The following is a 27,683-nucleotide window of genomic DNA, read 5'->3' as shown; positions in this document are numbered from 1 at the left end:
GAAAGTACTGTTCACCGCAGATTCTCGACGCGTCGAGAATATATCTCGACGCGTCGAGACCTTCCAGAGAGCAATAAAAATTTCGCCATTTTATTCTCGACGCGTCGAGAAACATTCTCGACGCGTCGAGAATCCTGCCCAGGACACTATTCATCCCAGAACAAAATTCCAGATTTGTCCCTGTTTTGGATCCCACTATTTAAGGCTTCATTTCTCCCCAAACCCTACCTGTTGGCTGCTGGTTTTTGTCAGAAAAAGGGGAAAGAGAACAAGGAAAAGAAGCTTCATCATCTCCAAAAGTCAAAGAAGAAATCATCACAACTTTTGGAAAGGAGATCAAAGAAAAGAGCTTGGAGGCATCATTTGGGAGAATATCTTCCTTTCTCTTTTCTATTTTGAACTTTATTGAATAATTGTTGGATCTATTTTAGCCATGTTAGGCTAAACTTCCTTTTGGGATTTTTGGGTATAAAAGTGTTTATGAACCTATGTGCCTAGTTCTTATTTTGTTTTAATGAAATATCTATTTGGGTTTATTGCTTGTGTTGCAATTGTGATTTATGTTATTGATACTTGTAATTAGATGCATATGATTGTTTGTACCCTTGCTAGATTTGTCTATGAATCAAAGAGCACCCACAATTGCACTTGACTATTGTACCTCGAGAGAGGACAATTTGGTTAAGGGATATATTTTGAATAGCTCACGAGAGTGAGTATTCCAATTACCGTATTTTGGGTTTGAGTTACGAGAGTAACCTTTCCCTTTTAGATGGCAATTTTCCACACTTGTTTAACCCAAATAATTATTTCACTTTAGATTGGCACTAGGTGATTAAACACTTTAACTCCCAAAAATCCCGCTTTTACCTCTTTGAATACAAAAACCCGTTTGCCTTATTTTAATTATCTTGTTTGCATATCCATAGATAATCACCCATTGTGAACGTAGGAATAGCTTCTTGCGAATATAATTAGTAACTAGTGCTTGATACCCCACTTCCCTGTGGTTCGATAACCCCGGAATACTCCGGGTATTTGTATGTGGTTTTATGCTACGACCACACCGCATGGATAAAATACTAGTTTACATTACATGGGTATAGATAGCTCATGATTTATGGTAATAATTAATTAATTATTCTTGATTTAAAAAAAATTCCAATAGTATATTTATTAAGTAGTATTAGTTTGCCAAAGGCCTTGTGGTCAAGTGGCATGAAGTGATTTTCCCAAGTGGGAGGTCATGGGTTCAAGTCTCAGTGGGGGCAATGTTCAATAGTATTTTAAAAAAAAAAAAAGTAGTATTAGTCTCGAGTATTTTTAAATTGATTTCCTTTTAGAGCGTAGCAATGTTTAAAAGAATAAAAAATCATAAAGTGTGTTTACTTTTTTGAGGGATCAAATCAGAGGGATAGTGAAGTGTGCTAATTATTATGGGAAGTGAAAATGACAAAAGATAACTATACAAAAAAAAAATTAAATTCAATCAACCCCCTTAGCATTTTAATCATCTTATGTTGAAAAATTGAAGTTATGAATTTGGTGGAGGTTGAAATGGATCCACAATAAGTGTTTCTTGCTTTGTATGATGATTGGAGATTACTTGTGATTGTGGTGAATGATGAGAAAAATAAAATAAATTAATTAATATCTTATTTGTTTTTTTTACTTGTTAAACAATCTCTCTTTAAAAAAATTAATTTTACTTTAAAAAAGTTGTTAAAGTTTATGATTTTAATCGAGGAATTCATAAATATAAAAATCGTAACACAAAATATCTAATTTTACGTGAGATTACCCTAAAATAAAATGAACTTGTAAATCGTAGGCATATGATTCAATTCCCATAACAATTACTGTATCAGATAGATATATAGTAAACCTTGAGCGCCACGGACAAATGTTGATTAATTATTCCGCTGTATTAGCTAGCAAACCCAAAACCAGAGAAATATATACTGACAATTATATATAATAATTCTTTAATTCATAAGAAGTCAAAATTAGAAAAATACTTGAAATGAAACTGGATAGATCCTAAATCAAGACTGCTGGCTGCTAGTTTCCCTTTCTTTTTTCTTTTTCTTTTTTTTTTTGGTTAATATTTTTGTTAAGGATGAAACTAGTAGATTTTATATTTTCTGTGCAATTTATGAATTATTATACAATGATTGATTTATTCAGTGTGCTTAAATAAAATAATAGTGACAGAAAACAATAGTGACGATTGTTCTCGTCACTAAAAATATGGACAATATTGTAAAATGAAAGGAGAAACCATTTCCTGGTAAGAACTGTTTGTACAAATGCCATAATATAATGGTGCTTGATAATACATCATGATTTCTGAAATAAGATTCGTCAATAGAAATTACAAAATTGAATTTGTGTGAATCTAATCCCATTATTCCAACTTGCCATTTGCATCGTTCTTACTAGATTTGGAAGCCAAACATATACGTATCCCAGAAAGATAGAAAAACCTCACGACTCCTCGGAGCACACATGATCCACGGTTGGAAAACGGTGAATTTCGATCGAACTAACTCGCGTCACGTCTTGACAGGCTCGTCTTTCATTTGAGATTTCTCGAATTTCACCATCGATCATCGTGGCTTCCTTAAACTTCGTCTTCTTCTTCAGCGGCATCTTTTGTTGTTTCTCGATCGAAAACAAAACATAATACAGTCAATCGGCTATGGAATGGTTTTGCCAGCAGAGGAGCATCATGATGCAACGTCTGAGAATATAGAACCTCGTTTTCTCTTGTTTGGCCATGGTCAAGCACCGTTTGCGGAGGCTGGATTCCCGGCGAGCCCTCCGGCGAGAATCCGACGACGGGAAGAAGTATGAAAACAGCGTCATGGTGGGTGGGTTTAAGAGCGAGATTAGTGTTTGTTTGGGGATTTAAAGAGATTTGAGCAATGACGAGATAATTGGCTGTTTTATAGGGCCGAGGCATCTTCGCCCATCCTGGTGGGTCCCATTGTTTGAAGAGTCCAATGTCAACTTGTGATCTGCTGTTTTACTAAAAAGACTGGACTACCCTTGATGTTTTGCAACAAATTTGTAATTTGGCCTTGGGCCTAAGGGCAATAAGGTGAATGCTGCGCATTCGTACTTATCCGAGGCGAGGAAGAAGCGTGTGGGGATGAAAGGATTGGAGGGGAAGGAAGGAGAGCGTCACCGGCACGCGTCTACGTCGTGTGAACATGCCACGTCGGCGTCCGGATCGTAACTGACCCGATTGAAATTTCTGAGTGATTTCGAGGTGGGCCGACAATTGGAAAGATTTAATATGGTATCTGGTTCGGGCGCTCGTGGGTTTCGTAATGTACCTATAAACACTACTTTCGGTTGTTCCGAATTCCTTTTCAACCAAATTATCTTATCTTTTATCACTTAACAGGGGCCTCAATTTAGATTCCGATTCTTTCTGTTTTAACTGTAACACTGACGCCGCCACGCCATCCAAAACCGACCGTGCTAGCTGTTTTAATTAATTTATCGTTTGCCACACCTCCTAATTGCATGATGTAACCTCTCAGGGTCAGGGGCATTTCAGAAGGTGTCATGTTTAGATTTTAGAATAATCTGAGCTTTAATTTTTGAATACTACTGACTCTATTCTAATGCAGTATCTGTTCATAGCTATTTTCTCAATTTACTGAAACTCAACAAGTCAACAGTTGCCTCCACTGAGACTCGAACTTACTCCCATCATCCGTGTGAGAGTGTTAATCTGAGCTTTAATTTAATTGATCATTGAAATTTTATTTGGAGAAATCATTGTTAATAATAATATAATAAGAGTAGAATTTCTTAATATAATGATACTAGATTATGATTATCTTTGTTGAAACTATTTGCTTAATTACTTCTGTAAATTCCTCTATATATTGTGTACTTATGTACTATCAAATATAAATACAATCATCCTTTTGTATACTATAATTCTGGATCAAATTGGTTATAGATAATTAGTTTGATAATCACAAGATTATAAGTTTGACTCCGTAAGAGTTGTTTATTTGTCTTTTTGAGTTTAAGTTGGTAAAGTTATGGGCAACGTAAGTAAAATTTATTTTCTTGTAGTTCTTTGTCAGCTAACTAGGTAACAAGTAACAAGACAAATTTCACCTAAAAGTCTAAAACACATATCCGAATAACTTAACAATCAGACTTTCTCGCTAATCAAATTAGAATCATAATTCTTCTAACAGGATTTTTTTATGGCACTTTCCCATTAAATAAATTAGTGCTAATTTTCGTAAATGAAGTCATCAAGTTCAGTAATGCATGCCACTCTCATAGTTTTGATTTGGTTGATTATATTGACAGCACAAGAATAATACTAACTCAATTTTTTTGACAAAAGCATGAAATTTGTCAATTTTGTTATAATTAGCCCGTTAGGTCAAACATATGGATCAAAAAAAAATGTAGATAAAGAGTAGTGAAATGATGATAAAGAAAATAAGATATAGGAGTGTTCATCCATTCATATCATTTCAATATACAAGAGTGTGTGTGTATATATATATATATATATATATATATATATAACTCAAGGTGAGGGGACTCCTTGTGCAGTAAGCAAATGTCTAATCTCTGTGTTATTATGATTTATATCATCCCAGATATATTGTCGGGCTGGAGCGCCTTTGAGGTTTGGAATTCAACATTTTGGAAAGAATATATACAATATAATTAACTAATTAAGTAGTGAATTAATGATATAACATTTACAAACGTTACAAAACTAATGTCCATGATAAATAAAATATTTATAACAAATTTTTATTATATTATAAACTGTATAGAACTTTGATCATACAAAATTACAATGTGTAAAGTAATTGTCGTTAATTTTTTTGGGAAACTATTGTTATTAAATTTGATTTGAATTAGTGATGTAGTGATAGTGATAGCCAAATATATATGTTGTTCTTCTCCCTAGCTCGCAGTTAACTCCACCAACCAATTCAATTATTCAACAATTATTTAAAGTATTAATTAATATTAAATATTTTAAGAGGATAAGCGGAGTGCCGTCTCTGACGGCGGCTAATATAAAATATTTGCATATATATTCTAGATGGCGCCACTTGCAGCGGACATTATTTGTTGGTCAAACATAAAGGGCAGGGAGTCAATGTTTCGAGCAACATATCAATAGTTTATTTAGAATTTTTAGTACAATACATAGTGATGTAAAAGTGCGAGAAGTTAAGAGAGAGAGGGAGTGGATTCATCTGCAAAAAAGAGTTATAGAAACAGTAATGAGACGCACAAAATCCAATGGCCAGCCGCTGCAAATTCGCGTGGGCTGCAACAATGGCGCCCAATGAGTGCGTTAGACATGCCTAACAGATTTGTTTTTTTTTTTTTTTAAATCAATTTTTTTTCCCTTTCAATTTTTTCTTTCTAATCACACTTACAAAAACTACTCAAAAATCACAAAAAGACCTCACTATTAAGGATGCTCTAAGTATATATAAAAGCAATGTCCACAATGCAATGTGAATCATAATAAGAAATACATTTTAATATACTAAGAGCATCCTTATTAGTTTTAATTTTTTAGTGGTTTTTTGGTGTCCCGGTAGGAAAGAGATCAGGAGGAGGAAGTAAAAAAAAAAAAAAAAAAAAAGTTGGCAGGAGTTCAGAAGTTAAAAAATAAAATAAAATAACAAATCAGATTTACGCGACACGCGTCAGCAAGGCGCACAACATGTGCATGAAACTCGTGCCTGCCTTGTTTTTTCATGTTTAATGCATCGATAGCGGACCCCACAAAGATCCATTACTTGCAGGGATTAAAAACCACCAAAAAAACAAAAACAAAAAAAACAAAAAATAATTTAAAAAAAAAAAAAACCTTCCCACACTAACTAAAAACTCACCTTTGATTTTTTTTATCTGAAAAAACTTCATATAATCTACAAACGTGGATGCTCTAAGGCCTTCCTCAATAGTGGTGGGTTTTTGAGGAGATTTTGCAAGTGTTACCAGGAAAGAGAAAATAAGAGTAAAGGAAAAAAAGAAAAAAACAAAACAAAAAATTGAAAAAATAAAATAGAAAAGAATTATAATTACGCGTGCGCTCAGGCAGACTACACACGCCCACCTGGGCATTAGAGTTGCGCCTCACTCATGTGAGGTGCAACTCTCATTAATTTTGGTGGGGTCCGCAAAGGCGGTAAAATCCCCATATTTGTAGGAGATAAGTTTTTTCTTCTCTCTCCACTTTATCCTTCCTCCACCTCACCCTCTCCACCGTAGTATATTATATGTGTATTGAATTTACATTGCACAAAATAATGTATTTTAATATTCAAACAATATACTTTTAAAATATAATATACATTTTTAATATACTAAAAATACATTATTCGTATATTAACTATACATTATTTGATAATATGGTAGACACAATAATGATTGATATATAAAACTGTAGAGTTATTGGAGAAGTTTCCACTTTTCTAAAGACAGATGGAGTCCAACTGATGGAACAAGTTCAATTTGTGGGGTTGCACACTTGCACCCAAATTTTCTCCAACAACGCAAGTAGACACAACTCTCACATTTTAAATGTAATTTGAATTTGTCTACTCCACCAACAACCATTGAAGAGGTGCTCAGTTTAAGACTCTCTAGAATGTCTTTATTTATTTATTTTCGTATACATACAATGATTTAAGAGAGGAGAGATTATTCTATTTGGAATGGTTGGTATGGAAAAAAAAAAAAAACCAAAGATTGTAAAATTATGAAAATCAAATAAATTATTAAAGAACTTTTATTAATTCTATCCATTATTATCAATAAAGTCCACTCTAATATACGATTGCAACTTGCAATTAATATATCAGTGGTAAAAAAAATTTACTGTATATGTTTTATCCATTCATAATCATGCTGGGCCGGGTATGGGTTCTTATGGCGAGGGATTTCACCTTTTGTAAGCAAGTTTTATTAATGTTGTTTGGTTTGATGGGAGAGGTTGCTCTAGTTAGTTGTTCCCCTTTAAAGTGTTTAATTTAGGAGAAAATTATATTTTTTGTCTCCAAATTATATGATAATTATAGAATTCGTCCCTACTTATTGGACGTATTTATTCTTATCCCTAAACTATAATTGATATTGCAAACACTCATATTAACTGTTTGTTTAGTCAAAATTGACCAAACAAATTAGATTTTGGCTATAAGTGCAAATGACTACAATTCTTATTTGATCGCATCTTTTCACATTTGGCCAATCATCTCTATGTCTACACTCTTTGATAGAGATAGACTCATATCCTCATTTTCATTCATAAAATTGCATGCTAAATTATATACAAAAATAGTGTCGACACATATATCTTCCCCAATTCCATCCTTTTAAATTAAATAAAAAGTACAATCTATCATCTATCATCATTATATTAAAGCAACAACTTCCTGGAGTTATTTTGCCTCCTAAACAAAAATTGTTGTTTTGAGCATATGGGTATTAGTTCGGATTATTAATGATGTTCACATTAGGTTATCAGGTTTAGCCTACATCATCAATTGTTTTTATATTTAGTTTCTTACTTTTTTATATTACCTATGCACGTATTAGTTTGCTAAATTAATGCCTTTGAAACTTCCAATTAATAAAATATTCAAGAAGCACAATATTCAAATAAATATGGGGAAACGAATAATTTGATGCTTCATTGTTCCAATTCAAATAAATATTGAGAAACCAATAATCTGATGCTTCATTGTTCCAAAGCTTGCCTTTTCGTTATTCTATAAGGCTCCTGATTCAATTCAACCTCTATATAAAGATGTCAAATGACTTCCAGAAGCTCACCCAAAGACTATCGACAATGAACAACACTCTGCACCAAAAATATGCCTTATCAATATGTCAAGGAGATCAGTCAACTGCACAACAAAAGAGTAAAACGTTAGAGGAGGCGAAATCATGAAAAGTAAAGAATGTTTATTTCACGATGAGGAGGTAAATTCAGTTTATCAATTTTTTATTGTTTGTTTTATGATATAAATTGTTTTCTGTCTTCTATGGGTATTTGGTTGTTGCATTGAATGAATCGATCTGGAAAATCTAACATTAAAAATTCATACCTGCAAACTGTTTATGAAAATGCCAGGGCGAATTCTATAAATAATTTGAACAAGAAGGAGAGGATGCTACAATGAACAAAGAAGCTTGGTTGCAATGTCCTACTTTAAAGTAAGTCCTACTTCTTAAAAAACTTTAATAAGTATATCTAAATAATTTAAGAAATATACCTAATACATAATTACATAAGTATACCACCAAAATACAAACATAATAACATTAAAATATAAAATAAAATAAAACAAGTCGCAACTTCAGCATGCTCGTTAACTTGTTTAGAAATAAATTTAATTGTATTATTATTTGTTATCCTATATAATATCATAAATACTCCGTAATAAACAATCAACTCACATAATTAAGTTGCGGCATTTCATTAAATATTATGACAGTAAGAACATTTAATAAATAAAAAAAAACAATAATAATACTTACAACAGGAATAGCAGCAATGTTTATAATTGAATCATAATTTAGAATGAGATTTTGGAGGTTGAGGCAGGACCGATTTTTTTATTTGTATATCCCTGTGCTGGTAAATAAGTGAGGTCCTATCAAAGTATAAATAAACTGCGAATTGAAGAAAAATTTCAAAGAAAAAAATGCAAAAAACTTAATTTTGGGCAAATATAATCACAAATACATATACTAACTATTAGGCCAAGGCTGGATTAGGGGCCCCCAAAATTTTGGGGTCATGTGATGTTGCACATCTTACACGCCCTAAAATCTGGCCCTGGGTGGAGAGTTAGAGTTTGGTAATTATATATACTTATGATTATATTGTAAATATAAAATATATATTAGGTATAAAATAGAATATATATATATATATATATATATATATATATATATATATATATATATATATATATATATATATATTCAAATGTGGTCGCGTCTTCCCTTGCGATCGGTGCAAAATATACCGCTATGTATACAAATATACGCCACCCAATGTTAGAAAATGCACCACAATGAAAATACACAAAAACACTAAAAGATACAACACACACCCAAAATAATGCACTATAACTCCCCTGCCCCTAATTGTGCATTTCCTAACACTGTGTGGTGTATGTTTGCATACCTAGTGGTGTGTTTTTTGGTGATGCGTACCTAACGGTGCATATTTATGTGATGAATTTTCTAATATTAAGTGGTGTATATATCTGTATACATAGTGGTGCGGCCGTACTGACCACACGTTATGACGCGACCACACCTGATTATGAATATATATAGGCCGGGCCTGTAAGCTTGAAGGCCGAGCGTGGTATATCTAGGCCTAACCTGTTTAGTTTAATGATCTTTTGATATACAGGGGTATTTTGATCTTTTCATGCTTTGATAATCTCCTTTACCCTTTGTAGTGTTTTTCCTTACAGATTTTCATCCAATGAAGAGGTTCGGCGAAAGCCATGGCTTTGTAATGTGGCTCACATTGCATTTGCCGGACCTCTTCAATGGATGAAAATCTGTATGGAAAACCATTGCAAAGGGTCAAGGAGATGACCAAAGCATGAAAAGACCAAAAAGATAAAAAAAAATGCCCCTATTTTGGACGGCAATTTGACGAAAACTTTAACGGTGGACTAAAAGTAGCAAAGACTAAATAAGACTGGTCACAATGTAACAAAAATTAATGAAGTGAACTAAAATTGGCAATGCTCCAATAACAGTAGGTTCAAAAATGGAAATGACTCATAATTGAAAGTATAAATGAAAAGTATAGGTAAGAGATAAATAGAAAACATCTCTATTGAAGTCTTGAAATCCAAGATTGCAAAGTGTTCATGAGCTTGGAAATGGAAAATAATAACAAATCTACACTAATCTAATCTATTCTAAAGTCAAACCTAACTAGAGCTAAACATTAATAATTTTCGTTTTTGCAGCACTTTTTTTTATAAAGTATTCCGCCCACAAATCTTGAATTTCATATATTTCGTTCATAGTATACACTTCTTTTTCAAATGCATACAAAACAAATTTAATTAATCAAATTAGTAACTATATTAATTGATAAATTATAATTTAACTATACATATTTCTATTTAAATTACTTACCACATCTAAATAATCAACCTGCGAATGTTTAGTAACAATTTAATACATGTATCTCAATACATAGAATCCATATTCAACGTTTCCCGACTCTTGTGGACACTACAAAATACATACATATATTAATTCAGGTTAATATCATATTAAAATAATAAATAAAAATGACTATTGTTTCCAATTAATAACTCTTTCTCATACATTTGCAGGAAAACATTGATCAATTGCCCTATATTAAACATATAAAAAAATTATGAATAACATACTAAAATTTAAAATACTTATCTATACTATATCTATCTTATATATAAAAACAAAATCCTCACTTTAAGCTTCCCGCCCAAAACAGTCCTACAATATATAGGATGCGATTATTTCCTATTTTCCTATTCGTTGTACAATTCTACATTATAATTCCTATTGTATCAGAATTCTACATTACAATTCCTATCATACTACAATTCTATCGTAATAAGACTACTATATATAAAAAACAAGCTTTCCGCCCAAAACAGTCCTACAATATTTAGGATGTGATTACTTCCTATTTTCCTATTCGTTGTACAATTCTACATTACAATTCTTGAACTTCATATTTTCCTATTCGTTGTACAATTCTACATTACAATTCTTGAATGTGTGCAGATCACGATAAGTATCCAATGATCACTACATTTACAAAAAACTATTTCATTTGTTCTTGATGACTCACATTTGACAGTAAATCAGAGCATATCAGAGCTAGGTTCAGATCATATCAGAGGAGTTAGTTGTGATTCTATTATTAGAGCATATCAGAGCGTATCCAAGGAATAATTGAAAGTATAAATCTATATATATATATATATATATATATATATATATATATATATATATAAAAGTCATAGGGATTTAGTCAATCAAAGGCCAGAGATATCTGGCCCATCAATCATGACGTCGTTTTGTTGTTTTCTCAGGATTTTGATTTTTTTTTTTGATTTTCTGATTCTACCCCTTTGTTTCTTTTAGTGTCTTATTAAAGAAGCTTTATTTTATAGGGGTGTGGCTTAAATTTAGAGTTGGTAGACATATATTTGTAGGTGGCGTGTGAAGTGGTGTTTAGAGATTGTGGTTTGACTGATTTCTGTAAACATATATTTTTGTACTTTTTAATGTTACTTTAACATTTTTTTTATGAATTTAATAACATGGATCAGACACCATTTCTACTCTTTGTAGCTGACTTTTTTCGTATAAATACATACATAGGTATATTGCATTTACTACTCAACATTTAGCAAATAAACTAAAATCCTTGTTGAAGCAGTACAAAGTAAGAAAACTGAATTAGTGCACACAATGTCTGGGCAGTTTATTGTTCTGCTCAGCTTCATCCACACCAAACCACTAAAGCTACCCTGTGATTGAAAACAACATTGGAAAAAACAATAGAAGTCCAGAAAGTGTCTTTCATGATCAAGAGGTTTGTGTTTGCATTATTTTCTTCTATTTCTTTCTAATTTGTGTTGATTTCCTACTCTTTCTACCTAGCCGTAGCATCCAAGCCAAGAGTGTCCAAAGTGGTAGCATCCAAGCCAAGAGTTTGCAGAGCAGATTCCACATGATCTGCAGTAACGGTAAATTTCTCATCCACTTTAATTATGGTAAATTTGGCCAAAGTCGTAGAATCCCATCTGCAGTAACTGTAAATTTCTCATCCACTTTAATTATGGTAAATTTGGCCAACTCGGCTTCCATAGCTCTTTCTCTGCGCTTGCAGCTCCACCTTATAAACAGCTTCACTAGAGATTATAATCTGTTATGCATCTCTGTACATCAGCAATTGCATCTTCATTTATTGTTGTTATGCATCTCTGCACATCAATAATTGCATCTTCACTTTGCATTCGGATACATATCAAGGCATTTTTCATGATGCGACCAACTTCAATAGTAAAGTCAGGGTGACCACTAGGAAATCACTCTGCCATTGTTGAGGAAGGCTAAGATAGATAGATGGAGAATGGTTGGAATGATCTCTTCGTATGTAGGAAATAAGTATTAATTAACCCTTCATAGTGACTAATATTTTATGTTTCACTATATTGTCTATATATACATGTCTTTTTCTACAACCATGCTTCTTATGCTCATTGTGAATGGAAAATTATATCACAGTTATAAGACACTAGTACACAAAAAGGATCATTTGCGTCTGAAGTTTTGGACTATTTGCGTCCGGAAAACTCCGGCTGCATATGTCTGCCGTGACGCAGTTAGTCAGGACTATTAAAAAAATGTTATATTTCATTTGTTCGCCGTGGACCAGTTAGTCAGGACTATTAAAAAAATGTTATATTTCATTTGTTCTTGATGACTAGATCAGAGCATATCAGAGCAGTTAGTTGTGATTCTATTATAAAAGCTAGTTGTGATTCTATTATAAAAGCATATTCAATGAATAATTGAAAGTATAAATGAAAAGTAAAGGTAAGAGATAAATAGAAAACTTCTCTATTGAAGTTTTGATCGAAATCCAAGTTTGCAAAGTGTTCTTAAGCTTGAAAATGAAAAAGATCAAGAAATCTACACTATTCTAATATATTCTAGTGCTAAACCTAACTAGAGCTAAACATTAATTATTTCCGTTTTCGCAGCACTTTTTTTATAAAGTATTCCGCACACAAGTTTCGAATCTTATCTATTTCGTTCATAAGATACTAATATAAATCGTTGATTCCTGTGCTCATTTATGACACCATTGAGATATGTTGTAACGTTATCAGAATCCAAGTTAATATCTTCCACAATAGATTATTATTATTATTATTATTGATATTATTATTATTATTATTATTATTATTGATTTTTAGTTAATAATAATAATAATAATAATAATAATTAATATATAGGTGTATAGTAGTAAAGAAGGTAATACTATTGCCTTCTTTTTAACTTTAACACAAAAAAGGCAATTGCCTTCTTTGTGACATTTTCGTTCAAAAAAAATTAAAAAGAAATAAAAGAAAGTTTTGAAAAGAAGTTAATGGCATTAGTACTTTACAAATTTTTGTCTAGGATTTTGAATCAACATATTTTTGTCGAATGATGTCAAATCCACACAATTATGACTATGCCTCTATAAGATTAAAGTACAAATGTGTATAGAAAGAAAAAGAAAAAGAATTACTCTAATCTAGAATGAGAACAATGACGAAGATGTCTTCAATCATTAAGGAGAAAGCATTTTAAATTTTTTTTTGCTCCTTCTGCCTCCCCGCAACAAGCGTGGAGAAAATTGTGGCGCATTACAAACACTCATATTAGCTGTTTGACCAATCAAACAAATTAAAATTGGTTAAACAAATTAGACTTTGGCTATGACCAACTTTTCAAACACTGCGATCCCTTTGTGTTTTGCAAATGACTATAATTCTTTTTTGATTGCATATTTCAACATTGACCATTGACCATCCAATCATTTTCTGTTTTACAAAAATTAAGAAAACTCAATTATACTAGGTTAAAAAAAACTTACCCAAATTAAGTTCTTATGTTTAAAATGTCTTAAATTGGGTAAGAGTTTTGTATTGGCTATCCGACTATAATTACGGGATTTATTTCTTTCGTTTGTTTCATTAGTAGGACGCGAAGGTTCTCCTCCCCAAAGAGTAGAAAGTTCTAATTCAAAAATAGTAGACGGTTTGAATCGTAAAATAGGAGGAGTTTCTTCTTCCAAATTACTATCAAAATATATTCAAGATAACATTTTGTGATATTTTCTAAGTAGGAAATCTCTTTCATTCAAAGAATCATTGCGTTCTATCTTTACACTTGTTGATAGAGATAGGCTCATGATCCTCATTTTTAATTGTATCTTTTTCTATTCCAAATATACGTGATATTTCTCTAATCCAAATAGGAGTGGGAAATTCCCCATCATTATAATTTATAAATATTATAAAGAGCAACCCAAATTCAATTCAACCAAGATTCATTTTAATTCACATCCCTCCCTATTCATGGTCGCCATTGCATTCAAATCTAGGGTTGAGCATAGGAAACAGTTGGAGTTGGAGTTGGAGTTGGAGAATGCACGAAAGGCCGGGCTAGCAGCGCCTGAGGTTGACGAAGATGGAAACCAAATTAACCCTCACATCCCACACTACATGTCCTCTGCACCCTGGTATCTCAACGCCCAGAAACCTTCCTTAAAGCATCAAAGAAAATGGAAGCCACAACCCAATTACGCCAAATCATGGTACGACAGGGGAGCCACGATTTATCAGGCCGACAAGTACAGAACCGGCGCCTGCGAAAACTGCGGAGCCATGACCCATACCGCCAAATCTTGCACGGAAAGGCCTCGGAAATCAGGAGCAAAATGGACGGGGAAACGTATTGCCCCAGACGAGAAAATAGAGCAATTGGAGTTGGATTATGACGGTAAAAGGGACCGCTGGAATGGGTACGATTCTGCTTCTTATGTCCACGTTAAGAAACTCAAGGAAGATGATGAAGATCTGGAGGATGAAAGTATCCCCGGGACTGTAATGAATCTGCGTATTCGAGAGGATACTGCTAAGTATCTTCTCAATCTTGATCCCAATTCTGCCCACTATGATCCCAAAACCCGGTCCATGCGTGAAGATCCCCTTCCTGATATGGATCCCAAAGACAAGTTCTATGCTGGGGATAACCATAACAGATTAAGCGGTGAAGCGCTCGAGTTGAAGCGTCTCCATATTCTTCATATGCAAGCTGAAGCAGCTCCCTCGGAAGCCGAATTGCTCTATAAAAGCTATAGAATCAGTGAGGAGAAGTTGAAGTCTGAGAGAAGGGACACCATCATGGAGAAATATGGGAATGCAGCTAATGAGGAAACACTGTCCCCAGAACTTTTACTGGGTCAAAGTGATATTCAAGTAGAATATGATCGGTTTGGGAGGATTGTGAAAGGAGATATGTCACTCCCAAAAAGCAAATATGAAGAGGATGTTTACAAGAACAATCATACTAGTGTTTGGGGTTCTTGGTGGAAGGAGAATGTATGGGGTTATAAGTGCTGCAAACAAACAATTAGAAACACTTATTACTAGGAAGATAAATAGAGTCTTATATTCAATTACCGAGTATATTTTTGTGTTTAGAGTTTTGTATTATTCAAAATTAATTTCAGAAAGAGCTGCAAACACACATTTGTTTTGACACTAATTTTTTGAGCACTGAAGTCCTACTCACTCCTGCAATTAGGACATTTTTGGTTTGACGTATGATACACTGATGCAGTATGGTGATTTTGTGCAAAAGAATAATTACGTACCACTCTTTTCAGAATTTATTATTTTTGCTATCTTAATCTTATAAAGTTTTCACGATCAGTTTGCGGGCTTTCCATCTCCCCACCATTTTTCACTTAGGCAAGTTAATTATACTCATCATCATTAAAGATAAAAACAAGTAAAAATAAGACGAATGATGTGTAGCAAAAATGAGTGATGGTGAGTGTACGGGTGTGAAATGTCGTTCCGCTGAGGATTGGGGGTTATGGCACGCAATATGCAATCACAAAACTAGGCACTAGCACAAGGAAATCAACAAGAAGCTAAGGAAATGATAACAAGGTAGAACAAACACATATAAACAATAGATAAGTGCAAAATAAAGAAATAGGACTCAAGCTAGGGGAATTACTATCTAGATGCTTTAACACTTAAGTTTGGGGGAAGAACATTTTACCTAGGTTCTAGAGGCTAGCACTAATAAATCCAAGTTTCCACAAGGATTAGAACAAAGGTTGCCCCATTCCCATGGTGTATCAACCTAAGTTCTTGAAGAACAAAAGCTATTTAAGCCCCAAATCTACCCATATTTCCATAGAAGAGAAAATGGGTTTGAGATTGGGTTGGCTCAAGTCTCCCATCCAATTCCCATTGAAATGAAAGACTTTCCAAAGACAAACAACAATCATTGGCCACTAATCATTGAAAGATAGAAACAAACCCAATTCAAACTCAAGAACCCTAGGTTGGGGTTCTTCCCCTTTTTCACAATAATCACAACTTAAGCATCCAAATAGATAATACAACCCTAACTCAAGCCCATAAACTAACTACTCATGATTAAATAGCATAAAGAACACAAAAACACAAGTAATAAACATAAATCTTGCAAAAGAAAAGAGATAAAGGAAAGAAAACTTCTCTATTGAAATGGGAGGAAGAATCTTGAAATCCAAGCTTCAAATCCAAGATTACAAGCTCCAAAAGTGTTAAAATACATAGATCTAAGTCTAATCTAACCTAAAAATATGAAAGGGAGTGAATGGGAGTGTTTAGGGTTCAACCATGGGTCAAAACCGTGTTCAAAATGCTCAAAACGAGCTTAAATAGTGAGCAGAGCAGGTCCCAAACGGCCTAGGAAACGGCCGTGTCAGTGGCCGTTTGCCTCCTCTTCAAAAACTGCATTTTCACACTGTAAATCGGCATAAATCAAACGCCCATGTACACGGCCGTGTCCCAGGCCGTTTGCCAACACTCCAGAAATTGCATTTTCGAACTCTGTGCAGCTGCTTTGACTTCTAGGCTGTTTTTCACCATTTTCCGTTCAGAATTACGAAATTTGTATCTCTAGAAAAGTTGTAGCCCTTGAAGTCTTCTTTCCAATGGTTTAAAGATCACTTAATTTGGAAATTTCTAGGCTGAGATATGGTCCAATTACTAAGATGTCGACGTGCAGAAATTTCAACACATTGATCTTTTGCTTCTCTTTTGTTTTGGTTTGTCTAAATGACAAAGACCATTGAAAATACCAATCTTAGGCTCCCTTGGAAGTGTTGCACCCATCTACATAGCTTCATATTTGGCCTCCATTTGACTCCAATGCCCACCAAAATGCATGAAAATGCTCATCTTTGCTTCTAATGCTTTCCAACTCATACTCCTTGCAAAGTAACACAAATAAGCACTAATTCTCATGAAATTTGGAATGATAAATAAACAAAATAACTTAGTGAAAGGGGGAAAATGTAGACAAATAAGCACTTATCAACGAAGATATGTGCATCTCAATAATAATAATAACCGTTGATTTTGACAGACTCCTCATGCTTCATATTTCATCAAAGTATAGTATGAGTCTTCCTTGCATGCAACAAATATCACAAAAATTCAGTGTTTTAAAATAGTCCTTGAAGAACCAACTCAATCACTTTATTAAGTGACAAATTGGTGGTAGAAATAGTTTCCGAGAAACTAAAATTGTCGTCACTTCGTGCATAACTTAGGGGTCAAAGATGCCACACATATAACTACACATATAACTTAGGGATTAAATTTGTACTACAGGTATAATTGAAGGGTGGTGAGAGGAGATGTCACTTCCTAGAAGCAAATATGATGAAGTTGTTTACATTAATTAACGACTAGATACCCTCACTACTAATGATATTGTCACATTCCCTGTTCTATGGAGTGCGTGCTAAAGAGCTGCGCTATTAATATCAGAGTATTCCTTAGACTCAGAATATCGGAGTATTCTTTAGGCTCAGGCTCAACCATTGTTCTGGAGAATGGTGGACTTTTAAATAGAGATGCTTTTGTAATAGTTTTTGATTGAACTATAACCCTGGAAAGATTATGAATAAAGTTCATTTCCTTAAATTTACTATAGCTACTGCTTAGTGGTCAAATCTAGGGTTTAGAGTTGTGGTTTATGATTTGACAAATAATATATATTTGTGTAAAATATAATTTAGAATTTACTTGCCTCATCATATAAATTTATACTTTTATATAATAAAATAATATTTTAAAATATTTTTATTAATGGTTAACCTTGTTTATATGTCAAAATTGGAATGTTTTAAACAAAATATTATTATTGGATTCAAATTTAAATTTGAAAAGCAACTTAATTCACCTTCAATTTAGCATTTATGGGCATCATTCACCCCTCCTATATATATATATTCACCACTTCGTTAGTGAATGGTATAATTTGCTTGATATATTTGCAGAGGATTTGACTTTATAAAACATTTTAAGAGTGCTAATAATAATATAAAATGTTCTCCGCCTAAGTAAAAATCTTTTAAAATTTCAGTAATCTTAATAAAATTTTCTGATTTGATAACATATAAAGATGTACATAGGCACATCCTAATGGTTTAAATGTGTTTCTTTTTACATTTTTTTGTACTAAAACAATTTAATTTCTTACATTTACCAAGACCTCGTGGTCTAGTGGCACCAAGTTGCACTTCATATAGAAGTTTGTGGGTTCGAGCAATTAATTATGAACAGATATTGCATTGTACATTCAGTAGTACTCAAAATTTAATTTCTTACATTTTAAATGATTAATGGTTGGTTTAAAGATTTAATTATTTGAATGGTTTTAAAGTATTAAGAATCACTTTTTGGCAATCTTAGATAAAAGTTGAATTGTTGATGATTGGCAAAGTCAAGGATGAAAATACATTAGAAGATTTTTGGTATGTAATTGAGAAATTCAAATATGTTAAGCATTGTCTGCTTAACTATTTGAGCAAGATAGTCTCTTGCCCACCATGTTCAATTTTTTTTTTTTTAATTTTATTTTAGTCCTCTAAAATTACTTAGATGTCCCTCTAATTGCCAAGCGCCCAAGCCCCAAGGCCGACGAGTCGACACCGCCGCCTCCGCCTCCAGCCCTCCCCTGCGAATCTAGGTATGTCTTCTTCATTAAGTTTATTCATTGATTCTATATCGTGAAGGCTTCAGTTATTGATTCTTCGACTGAAATCTACGGTGGGCTGAGTGACTGACGAATTTTGAATTTTGGATTTTGAAGGATTCAATTTGTTCCATCTATAAGCCGTGTGAGGTGCAGCACTGTAGCAGTGAGTGTGAATTTGGAATTTTGGATTGTTAATTTGTTATTGAGAATTTGAGATATACAATTGAATTGTTAAAAATGTAGGAATTAGGATATACTTTGCAGTGTTTATAACTTTATATAGGATTGCTGTAGTTTTTTTGAGAAATGAATTTGGATGTTTATAAAAAACAAATTGAGCTATTTTACCTTTAGAGGATAGAGATATGAGTTGGCATTAGGCCTTTTTCTTCTCTATTCCTAGCCTTCATGTCTGTCTGTCTGTTAAGCATTGTGCACTTAACTTTGATTATATTAACCTTTAAGCCCTGAACACATTACACGCCTGCCCTCATACAAAGTCCAAAAAAAAAACCAGAAAATAAAAGCAAAATGGGTTCTTTGGGAGGTGGTGAAATTGCAAATAGCAAGAAGGCTGTGTGGGTATATCCAAAAGTGATGAATGCTAATCCTTCTGAAAGATGGGGACATTCTGCTTGTTACTGTAATGGTTTAGCGTATGTCTTTGGGGTAAGTAAATTCCACTTCTTCTTCTTCTTCTTCTTCTTCTTAATCGTTCTTTTAAATGTTTAACTATATTTTTGTTTGGTTGTGTTTTTTCTGTTCATTTTATTTTTGGGAAGGAGCAAGCTGCACTTTCTGCCATAGTCATTATGTATTCCTCCTTTTGGTTATATTCTTGCCACCCTCAAGTTTTTACAATCTCTGCATATATAGTTGGTAGGTGGAGATATTATATATGCATGTGTACTGTTTCCCCACCTTTATATTGTATTAAGTCCATTTGGAACTCTATCATCCATCGTGATAATTGTCTTCAGAAACACAGTAACAACATAATTCAACAATGGGAAGCAGAACATTGCTTTCTCTATGTCTACCAATAGCAACTGGTGCTACCTTGAACCAGAAACGAATTGTTTTTCGGAGACAGCCATTCGGGTTGAGGCAGGTGGCCAGTCGAAGCTACTCGACGAAAGCGAATACTGCTCTTCAGCCCCCTGATGTTTCCCGTTTAGCTGAAACAGCTCGCATTTCTCTCACCATGGCTGAGGTATATTGGTACAAATTTCATAGATTTTTCAGGGAAAATTATGTGCAGAAACTAAATTTTTTGAAAATTTGTCTTTTCTATGAATTTCCTTTTTCGCTTTTGTAGGTTGAAGAATTTGCTCTAAAAATTCGACAAGTGATAGACTGGTTTCTCTCTGTCTCCCTCTATATGTTTGTGTTTATGTCTCTTTATATGATTGATAGGTGTAATGTGGGTACAATTTTTTTTTTTTCTTTCTGTTCTGTTTCTTGAATTAAGTCATGTTAATAAACTTCTAGTCTGGTAATCTACCAAAGCCCAAGTACACTTGTTTCTTGAATTGACTTTAACAAATATATTAACTGGGTATCATAGATAGCTAGAGAAAGCAGGATCACATGTTAATAAACTTCTATTAAATTTGTTTGAAAAAAAAAAAAAAAAAAACTTCTATTAAGTTTGCACCTTTGAATTTATGGATTTCGGAGAACTATCAACTCTTGAAGTCTGAACTGAAATACCTCTGTGTGAGCCTGCGAGGTTAATTGAAAGGCCCTGATTTCGTATTGTTGAAGGCAATGATTGGATTTAAGCTTTTGATCTATTTTGGGATATAGAAGAGTAACACCAAGTGCTTAGCTTCATTCGACTATGTATTGACAGAATGTGAATTTTTGAATGATGGACCTGTAAAAACTGTTCAAACTCTCAGATTGTCTTATCTCCCTTTTGTTTCATTTATTTTACTGAGCCCCATGCCTTTCATGTAGTCCATGTTGACCAGAAACATATATTTTCACTGGTTATTTCTGTTTATTACTTTAGCTGTTTATAAAATAAAATCATATTATCATATTGCATAACTGTTTGTATCTTTGTATTTCAAACTGCTTGAGATAGGAGATGTTTGTTCCATACTTCCGATCCTAGTTATAATACCTTCATTAGATTTTTCCTCATTGCATAGACACCTGTAAAGTTTCAGGCTATTTCATACTTTGACAAACATCATTGATGTTGCTTTCAAATGCTTTTCGTTTAAAATTTTGGTTTCTTATGTAGGTTTGGTCAGCTTCAAGCCGTGGATCTTCAAAGTATTGAGCCAGTTATTAGGGCAGGTAATTTAAATGCTTAGGACTGTAGAAAAAGAAGAGAAGAATATGTTGTGTGTGTGTGGAGTAAAACTAGAAGAGACACAACCTTTTGTATTTTGTTAAGAGTCCCACGTTATTCTGTTCATATAATAGGAATACATCTTTAAACTTAATTACTCCGTAATATAAATATCTATATTCTTCCATCTACAGATGCTGAAGGTGACAACTTGCGAGATGATTTTCCTGAAATATTTGAGAATAGGTATTATCAATTTTATTTCTCATTTTTGAGTGCATTGCATGTTTTCTTATTCTATTACAAATATCAATTTTATTCATTGCCTTCAAAAAAATCAATTTTATTCCTCTAACAGGGAAGCCATGATAGCCGCTTTGCCAATCTACGAGGAGCCTTACATCAAAGTTCCCAAAGTGTTGAACAAGGAGTAATATGTTCAGGGCTTACTAATTAATGGCTCTTGAGATTTATTATGTTACTAGTATTTTTTTTTTGCTAGTCATCTTAGTATAGATTGCTAGCGTGTGAGAACACTTGAAAATGGAACTTATAACCCCCATAAAATGGGTATTTAGATGAAAACATATTAGCACTTCCTATGGTATGTGATGGTGATAATTTTAATCAAATACTTATTATTTGGATTGCACATAACAATGGCTTCATACTATATATGCAGATAGTGGCAAAAACCATGAAAAGAATTCTCAGAGGCCTCCCATTCTCCTCAAGCCACTTGCGTGGAATATTTCCAAGATCAAACCTGAAGATCAATATCCATTCCAATTGTTCAAACATTTACTTCCGAACAATATGCTCTAGTGACACAAGTACGTCATTGAAACCAAAGATCATGGTGGATATAAAAATACTAGATTTTGTGATTATTGCAATAAATCTAGACATATGCAAGGTCAATATTCAAAACTTCATGGGAAAGTGTGCTTCCTTAAGTTAATGTCGCTCAATTTCAAATGAGTGAATCAAATTATCAAATTATTTCCACTACTGAATATGAAGAGTTTGTTGAATTTGAAGGTAACGTCCAAGTTTCCAACATCACTCCTGTAGCCCACATTGAAAAATCTCATACTACCCTTTATCCCAATCTAATCTTAAGGGTCAGTGATTCATGTGCTTCGGAACATATCATTACTTTTTGTTGTTTCAATTTTCTTTTTTACTAAATACTCCGTGTAAAGTTAAAAAGCCTAATTGACTTTTCGTAAAATATTTAGGACTTATTTGACCATTTTTTTTAAAACAAAAAAAATCTTGATGCTCAATTTATATTCACGTGCCAGGCACGATCAGGCGATCAGGTGTTCTTCACGTCGGTTCATCCGAATCTTGTGCTTCAAATTCCTAAGAACTCAACAATGGCTTCCCATCTCTACTGTCACCATTTCTCTCAAAAACTCTCATTTCCCTCATTTCTTCCTAAGACAAATTCCTCATTTACCCTTCTACCCACCATTTCCTTACGCTACCCCTGTCGGCCCTTCGCCGTTTCAGTCTCCTCTCACGGCCACGGTGGCGGAGGAAGTGGCACTATCAGCTTCACTTGGGATGATGTGTCTCGACTCTCTAATTCTCCTGGAAATCACTCTTCTGACCTACAAGGCTTCTTCGATAAGGTCAAACTCTGCAATCGCAATTCGGTAAACGCCCCCAACCTCCATCTCTGTCACGGGTCTGATTTTTATTATAGGTTTTTTTTTTTTTTTTTTTTCGAAGAAAACATTTTGATGGTGATATTTTGATATTTGTTGCAGGAAAAGAAAAATGAGTTCATGCCATTTGTTATGGAGAATCAAATAGTTGGCTATGTTCACAATGGGTAATGCCCTTTAATTTATGACTTGTAGTACTGTATCTTGTTCAGGACTCAATCTTATGCACATTTTTATTGTCAATTTATAGTCTGTTTGAAATATAATTGGTTTAAAGATTGAATTTTTCATGACTGTTAGGTTGCTTGAAGAATTATATTACTCAAAGCTTTGCAACATACTAAGAATTTTTGTTTCGTACAGAGTTGTTTAAAGTTTCTTTAATCAGGGGCTAATTCAATGTTATGTAGGTTTGCTGATCACCTGAGGGCATTTAGAAATGTGTTTGTGTTCCCCAAAGATAATTCTTATGGCAGCCATTTTGGGTGCCATGTTACATTACATCCGTTGCTTAAGACACCGGAGGATAGGACTGCTGCTTTTGCTGAAGTGGTCAAGTCTTTAGGGGAAGAACTGATTCCAGGTATACGGAATGAGGTACTTCTTTTGATCACTTAACAATGTTGTAGCCCCGTTTCACTCTGTGATCACTTTTTCCATGATTAGGCATCAATGATACTGACTTGTTTTGTTCTCTTCTTTGATACCTCTTCGGGATATGTTGACCACAATCAGCTATATCCAGTAGTGTCATCTTTTGGTACATCAATATTTTTTTCAATGGAAAGAGCAGCAGCACCGTACTTTGGGATAAAGGTGCGTTTTTTGCTTCCACTACCAGGTGTATGGAGTAGCACAATTGTGTTTGGAAATGCCCTTTTGTTTGCTCAGTTCATTTAATGGTCTTATAAGTTTCTTAAACCAACCCCTCCCTCCCTCCTCTTCCACTTTCTGGAACTTTGCATCCCAGGCTTATGGAGTTCATATGAATGGCTATGTTGAAAGCAACGGGCAGAAGTTTCTATGGATAGGGAAGAGAAGTGAAGAAAAATCAACATTTCCTGGAATGCTTGATCATCTAGTTGCTGGAGGACTGGTATGTTGTTAACTGGAAGCTTTATACTTCAGTACATATAGCCTCTATATATTTTCATGGTACCTTGATTGACCAAAGGTTATGTCTCGGAACATACATTATCAGCTTTGTTTGCTACCGACACTTCACCAGGAGTTTTTTTGTGCCATTATTCTGTTTGCAGGTTTTTTAATACTGTTGAAAGCTATTTAGTAATTCTTATTTTTGCAGACCGAATATTTTTTCTCCAATGGAGTTCTAGTTTGCTAGTTATCCAAGATCATTTAACATTTAATGTATGCGATCATTGATTGCAGCCACATGGGATTTCTTGTGGAGAGAATCTTGTGAAAGAATGCAAAGAAGAAGCAGGGATTCCAGAATCTTTTTCCACCCAGTAAGTTGGATCGCCATTTGTGTCAGAGTTGATGTTGAGTTTTTGAGTAATCCAACTGTGGGCTAGAGACTCAATATTTTTTTTCCAGATACTCATGTGTTATAAACATTATATACCTTATTTTCTTCTGGTCAGGGCTATACCAGTAGGGGCTGTGTCATACATGGATATAGATAGATATAGATTCAAGAGAGATGTCCTCTTTTGCTATGATCTTAAGCTTCCCGAAAGCTTTATTCCTAGTAATGAAGGTAATTGATCAAATTCTGAATTTCTTATTCCCATAGAGATGATGAAAATAATAAATTGGCTGATGCAGGGATTGTAAGCTTATATGTTTTCTTCGTTGTTGCACTTACAGATGGGGAGGTCGAAAGCTTTAGATTGGTCCCCATCTCTGAAGTTGCAAATATAATCAGGAGGACTTCATTTTTCAAAACAAACTGCAATGTTGTTATAATTGATTTCCTTATACGGCATGGGTATGAATTTCCGTTTTCTATTAATTCATTGCCTGCATTTCTCATGTCTTCAGCTGTGTAATAACTTCAGTATGTGTACAAGCAAGCTAATGCGAGTTGCAGCGTTAACAACCCGATGAAATGCCTGCAGGTACATAAAGCCCGAAGAATTCGGGTATTTAGAGCTACTGCAGAGTTTGAGAAGTGGAGATTGCTCCTAATTTAGAACTACATCAGTCTGTTTTTCTGATTCTTTGTTTTGCCACTCATTTTTTTTTAGCAATGGTACTTGAGTTATTTTCATTTTTCTGAGAGGGACATTTTTTGACATATAACTTAATCTTATTAAGTTTTCAACTCTGATTGCCCGTGCTCCATTTCTCACCGCTCCAGTCCTAGAGAACTAGGACGACTTGGTAAATGAGGGAAGTAAATTACTCCGTACAAAATATGTCTCATTTAGTTAATAGGTCCCTAAATACTTATACACTAGCACACACAAACAACTTATTTTGAGTTGATTAACCAGGTGATCCGGTTTTTTTTTTAAAAAAAAAATTTTCCTTCAGTCAGTTAGGTTACACTTATCTTCGTATAAGGGTGTGTTTGGAAACCCGGAAAATGATATCTGAAAATTATTTTCTGAATTTTTAGTGTTTGGATGTGTCTAGATTGGTTTCTGGCGGATAAATAATAGGATACCCCGATTAAATTTTTTAAAATATTTTCTTCATGGTTTATGGTTTGTATTCATTGGGTGTCATGAATTGGTTGATTTGATCCCTAAATAATACTCAATAATAATAATAATAATAATAATAATAATAATAATAATTTAACTGTTTAAAACAGGTGATATGGAGGTTACAAAAAGACTGATAAAAATTAAGAAAATACACAAACACATTGATAAAAACTACAAAAACACACTGAAACAAGCGTAACCAGTCCAACTGGTTATTTTTTGTTGCACATAAACGGATAAACCTTAATGCAAAACCACATTTCAAGTTAAGGCTGCAAGAACAGCCTCGAGGAAATCTTCATGAGCAGTTAGCTGAGGGAAATGTCCCTCACCTTCAAAAACCTTAATCGTGGCTTCACCTCCAATGTTTTGGTGCATGAAGGTAGCGACTTCGGGCGGAACCACGAAATCAACCTCGGCATGAATTAAGGTGCACTGGACAGTAACCTTGTCAAGAACACTCCTATAATCACTGACGAAGATCACTTTTGCCATGGCTAAACCAACTTGGGCTCCCATTTTCTTAAAACTTTTCTCAAAATATTCCACGGAAAGAGGGTCTTTTGGACCCATTACAGCGTTTGCAAAGCCTGAAGTCCATTGATCAAAGTTAGTTTCAATGTTGAAGAGGAGTTGGTCAATGTCTGATTTTTCAAACCCTCCTTTATAATCATTATCCGTGTCGTTCAAGAACCTGCACGCCAAAATATATATAGTGTCTAAGACCAAGAATTATTATGTCAAGATGAAGTTTTAACATACATTAGAGATGAAGTTTGACATACATTAGATGATTAGAATCAGTGTTGCAAAAATCTCGCCTAGGCGTTGGCCGGCCGCCTAGCGTATCATCATAATCAGTGGTCTAGGCGACTGGCCGGCTAGGCCGCCTAAGCCTCCTAGGCATCAACTATGTCGCATAGTCGGCGATTAGCTATTGTTCCTTATTTTTTAACTAGGTTATTTCACTCAAAATTGATATCGTTTTGAACGAAATAATTCAAAATTGTTTATACTCTAGATGTGTTTTAGGTTAATATTTAATATTTTAGAATTAAAATAGTTTATAATTATCAAGTCTTTAAAAATTAAAAAATTTTAAACAAATTTTTTTAAAAAAAAAAAATAAAAAATACAATCACCTAAACGCTCTAAGAGCTCCTGGAGGGCTTAGAGATTTTTTCAACCATGATTAGAATATGAATGAACCATAAACACATGATTAGATCTAATGCTAAGGATATATTGGAGGATACCTGGGAGAAGAACAGACAAGGATGAGCTTCTTAAAGAGGTGAGGTTTTGTAATGGAAGCAATGCAGGCAATAAGACCAGACATGGAATGGGAAACAAGAACACAAGATTTGAGGTTGAGTTCCTCCAGAAGGGCAATCAAGTCATCAGCAAAAGGCTGATAGGAAGAATACTTGTCAGCATCAAATAAAGTCCTGTCCTCAACAGCTCCAGAAAAGCACCAATCGAACAGTACAACTTGGTACGATTGGGCCAACCTGGGAACTACTTTGTCCCACACACACTGGTCTGCTCCAAACCCATGTGTTAGAACCAGTGTCTCTTCCCCACTCCCAACCTTTCTTACATTCAGAGCTTTTGATAAACCCTCAGTACTCATTCTTTATGCTCACAGTACGTACAGTTTTGAAACAATATAATTAAGAAGAAGAAGACAATATATTGAATAGGCAACTAATATATTGTTTGTGTGGGTTTTCATGGTTTAGGACTTTGTTATATATATAGGCAACAAATGGATCGGAGGATATGAAAGTATATACGATATAATACTTTAATAATAAATTAATTATAATTTATGATGCATTGATGCTCATGCAACACTATTATATTATTGACTGAATATTTTTTAGTCAAAATTTATATTTTAAGATAATCGATTATTATTTAAATTAAAAGAATTTAGTATATGGGATCTTAATACCATCCGTTTCAAACATATTTGAGGTGATGAGACTTAAATTCTTGATACTTTGAACATTCTTCACTGTTAGTAGTTGGACGTTTTAATTTGTTAATTTAACACACAAAATTCATTATAAAAACCCAAAGGATGTTTGGCTGTAAGGAATGGTATACCGTTCTATACTTCCATTGATCATA

General features: G+C 33.8%; 3 protein-coding genes across 7 annotated transcripts; 2 read left to right on the top strand and 1 right to left on the bottom strand.

Moving 5' to 3' along the window:
* The first annotated feature begins 2,706 nt into the window (after positions 1-2,706).
* Positions 2,707-15,479, top strand: LOC116013000 (pre-mRNA-splicing factor SLU7-like). Its single transcript, XM_031252665.1, has 3 exons — positions 2,707-2,850; positions 3,095-3,237; positions 14,093-15,479. Exons 1-3 carry the CDS (start codon positions 2,707-2,709, stop codon positions 15,267-15,269), a joined length of 1,464 nt encoding a protein of 487 aa, XP_031108525.1. The 3' UTR covers positions 15,270-15,479.
* Positions 15,480-19,988: 4,509 nt separating this feature from the next.
* LOC116013654 (nudix hydrolase 20, chloroplastic-like) lies at positions 19,989-25,163 on the top strand. Of its 5 annotated transcripts, XM_031253530.1 has the most exons (15): positions 19,989-20,101; positions 21,143-21,198; positions 21,388-21,439; positions 21,552-21,623; positions 21,876-22,026; positions 22,235-22,317; positions 22,501-22,857; positions 22,972-23,036; positions 23,280-23,466; positions 23,605-23,685; positions 23,840-23,965; positions 24,262-24,341; positions 24,477-24,592; positions 24,703-24,823; positions 24,954-25,163. In XM_031253530.1, exons 5-15 carry the CDS (start codon positions 21,891-21,893, stop codon positions 25,021-25,023), a joined length of 1,422 nt encoding a protein of 473 aa, XP_031109390.1. In that variant the 5' UTR covers positions 19,989-20,101; positions 21,143-21,198; positions 21,388-21,439; positions 21,552-21,623; positions 21,876-21,890; the 3' UTR covers positions 25,024-25,163. The 5 variants fall into 5 exon arrangements, with proteins under 5 accessions (XP_031109390.1, XP_031109389.1, XP_031109391.1 ...); XM_031253529.1 differs by lacking the exon at positions 21,552-21,623; XM_031253531.1 differs by lacking the exons at positions 19,989-20,101; positions 21,552-21,623 and adding an exon at positions 20,220-20,247.
* A 455-nt stretch (positions 25,164-25,618) lies between these two features.
* LOC116014137 (probable esterase KAI2) lies at positions 25,619-27,229 on the bottom strand. Its single transcript, XM_031254143.1, has 2 exons — positions 26,804-27,229; positions 25,619-26,241 (listed from the first exon to the last, which is right to left on the bottom strand). Exons 1-2 carry the CDS (start codon positions 27,178-27,180, stop codon positions 25,809-25,811), a joined length of 810 nt encoding a protein of 269 aa, XP_031110003.1. The 5' UTR covers positions 27,181-27,229; the 3' UTR covers positions 25,619-25,808.
* Between the last annotated feature and the right edge of the window lie 454 nt (positions 27,230-27,683).

Source organism: Ipomoea triloba, chromosome 3, assembly GCF_003576645.1.
Source record: "Ipomoea triloba cultivar NCNSP0323 chromosome 3, ASM357664v1".
Taxonomy (NCBI): domain Eukaryota; kingdom Viridiplantae; phylum Streptophyta; class Magnoliopsida; order Solanales; family Convolvulaceae; genus Ipomoea; species Ipomoea triloba.
The sequence above is the reverse complement of the archived record's forward strand: the minus strand, read 5'-3'. Positions and strand labels throughout refer to the sequence as shown.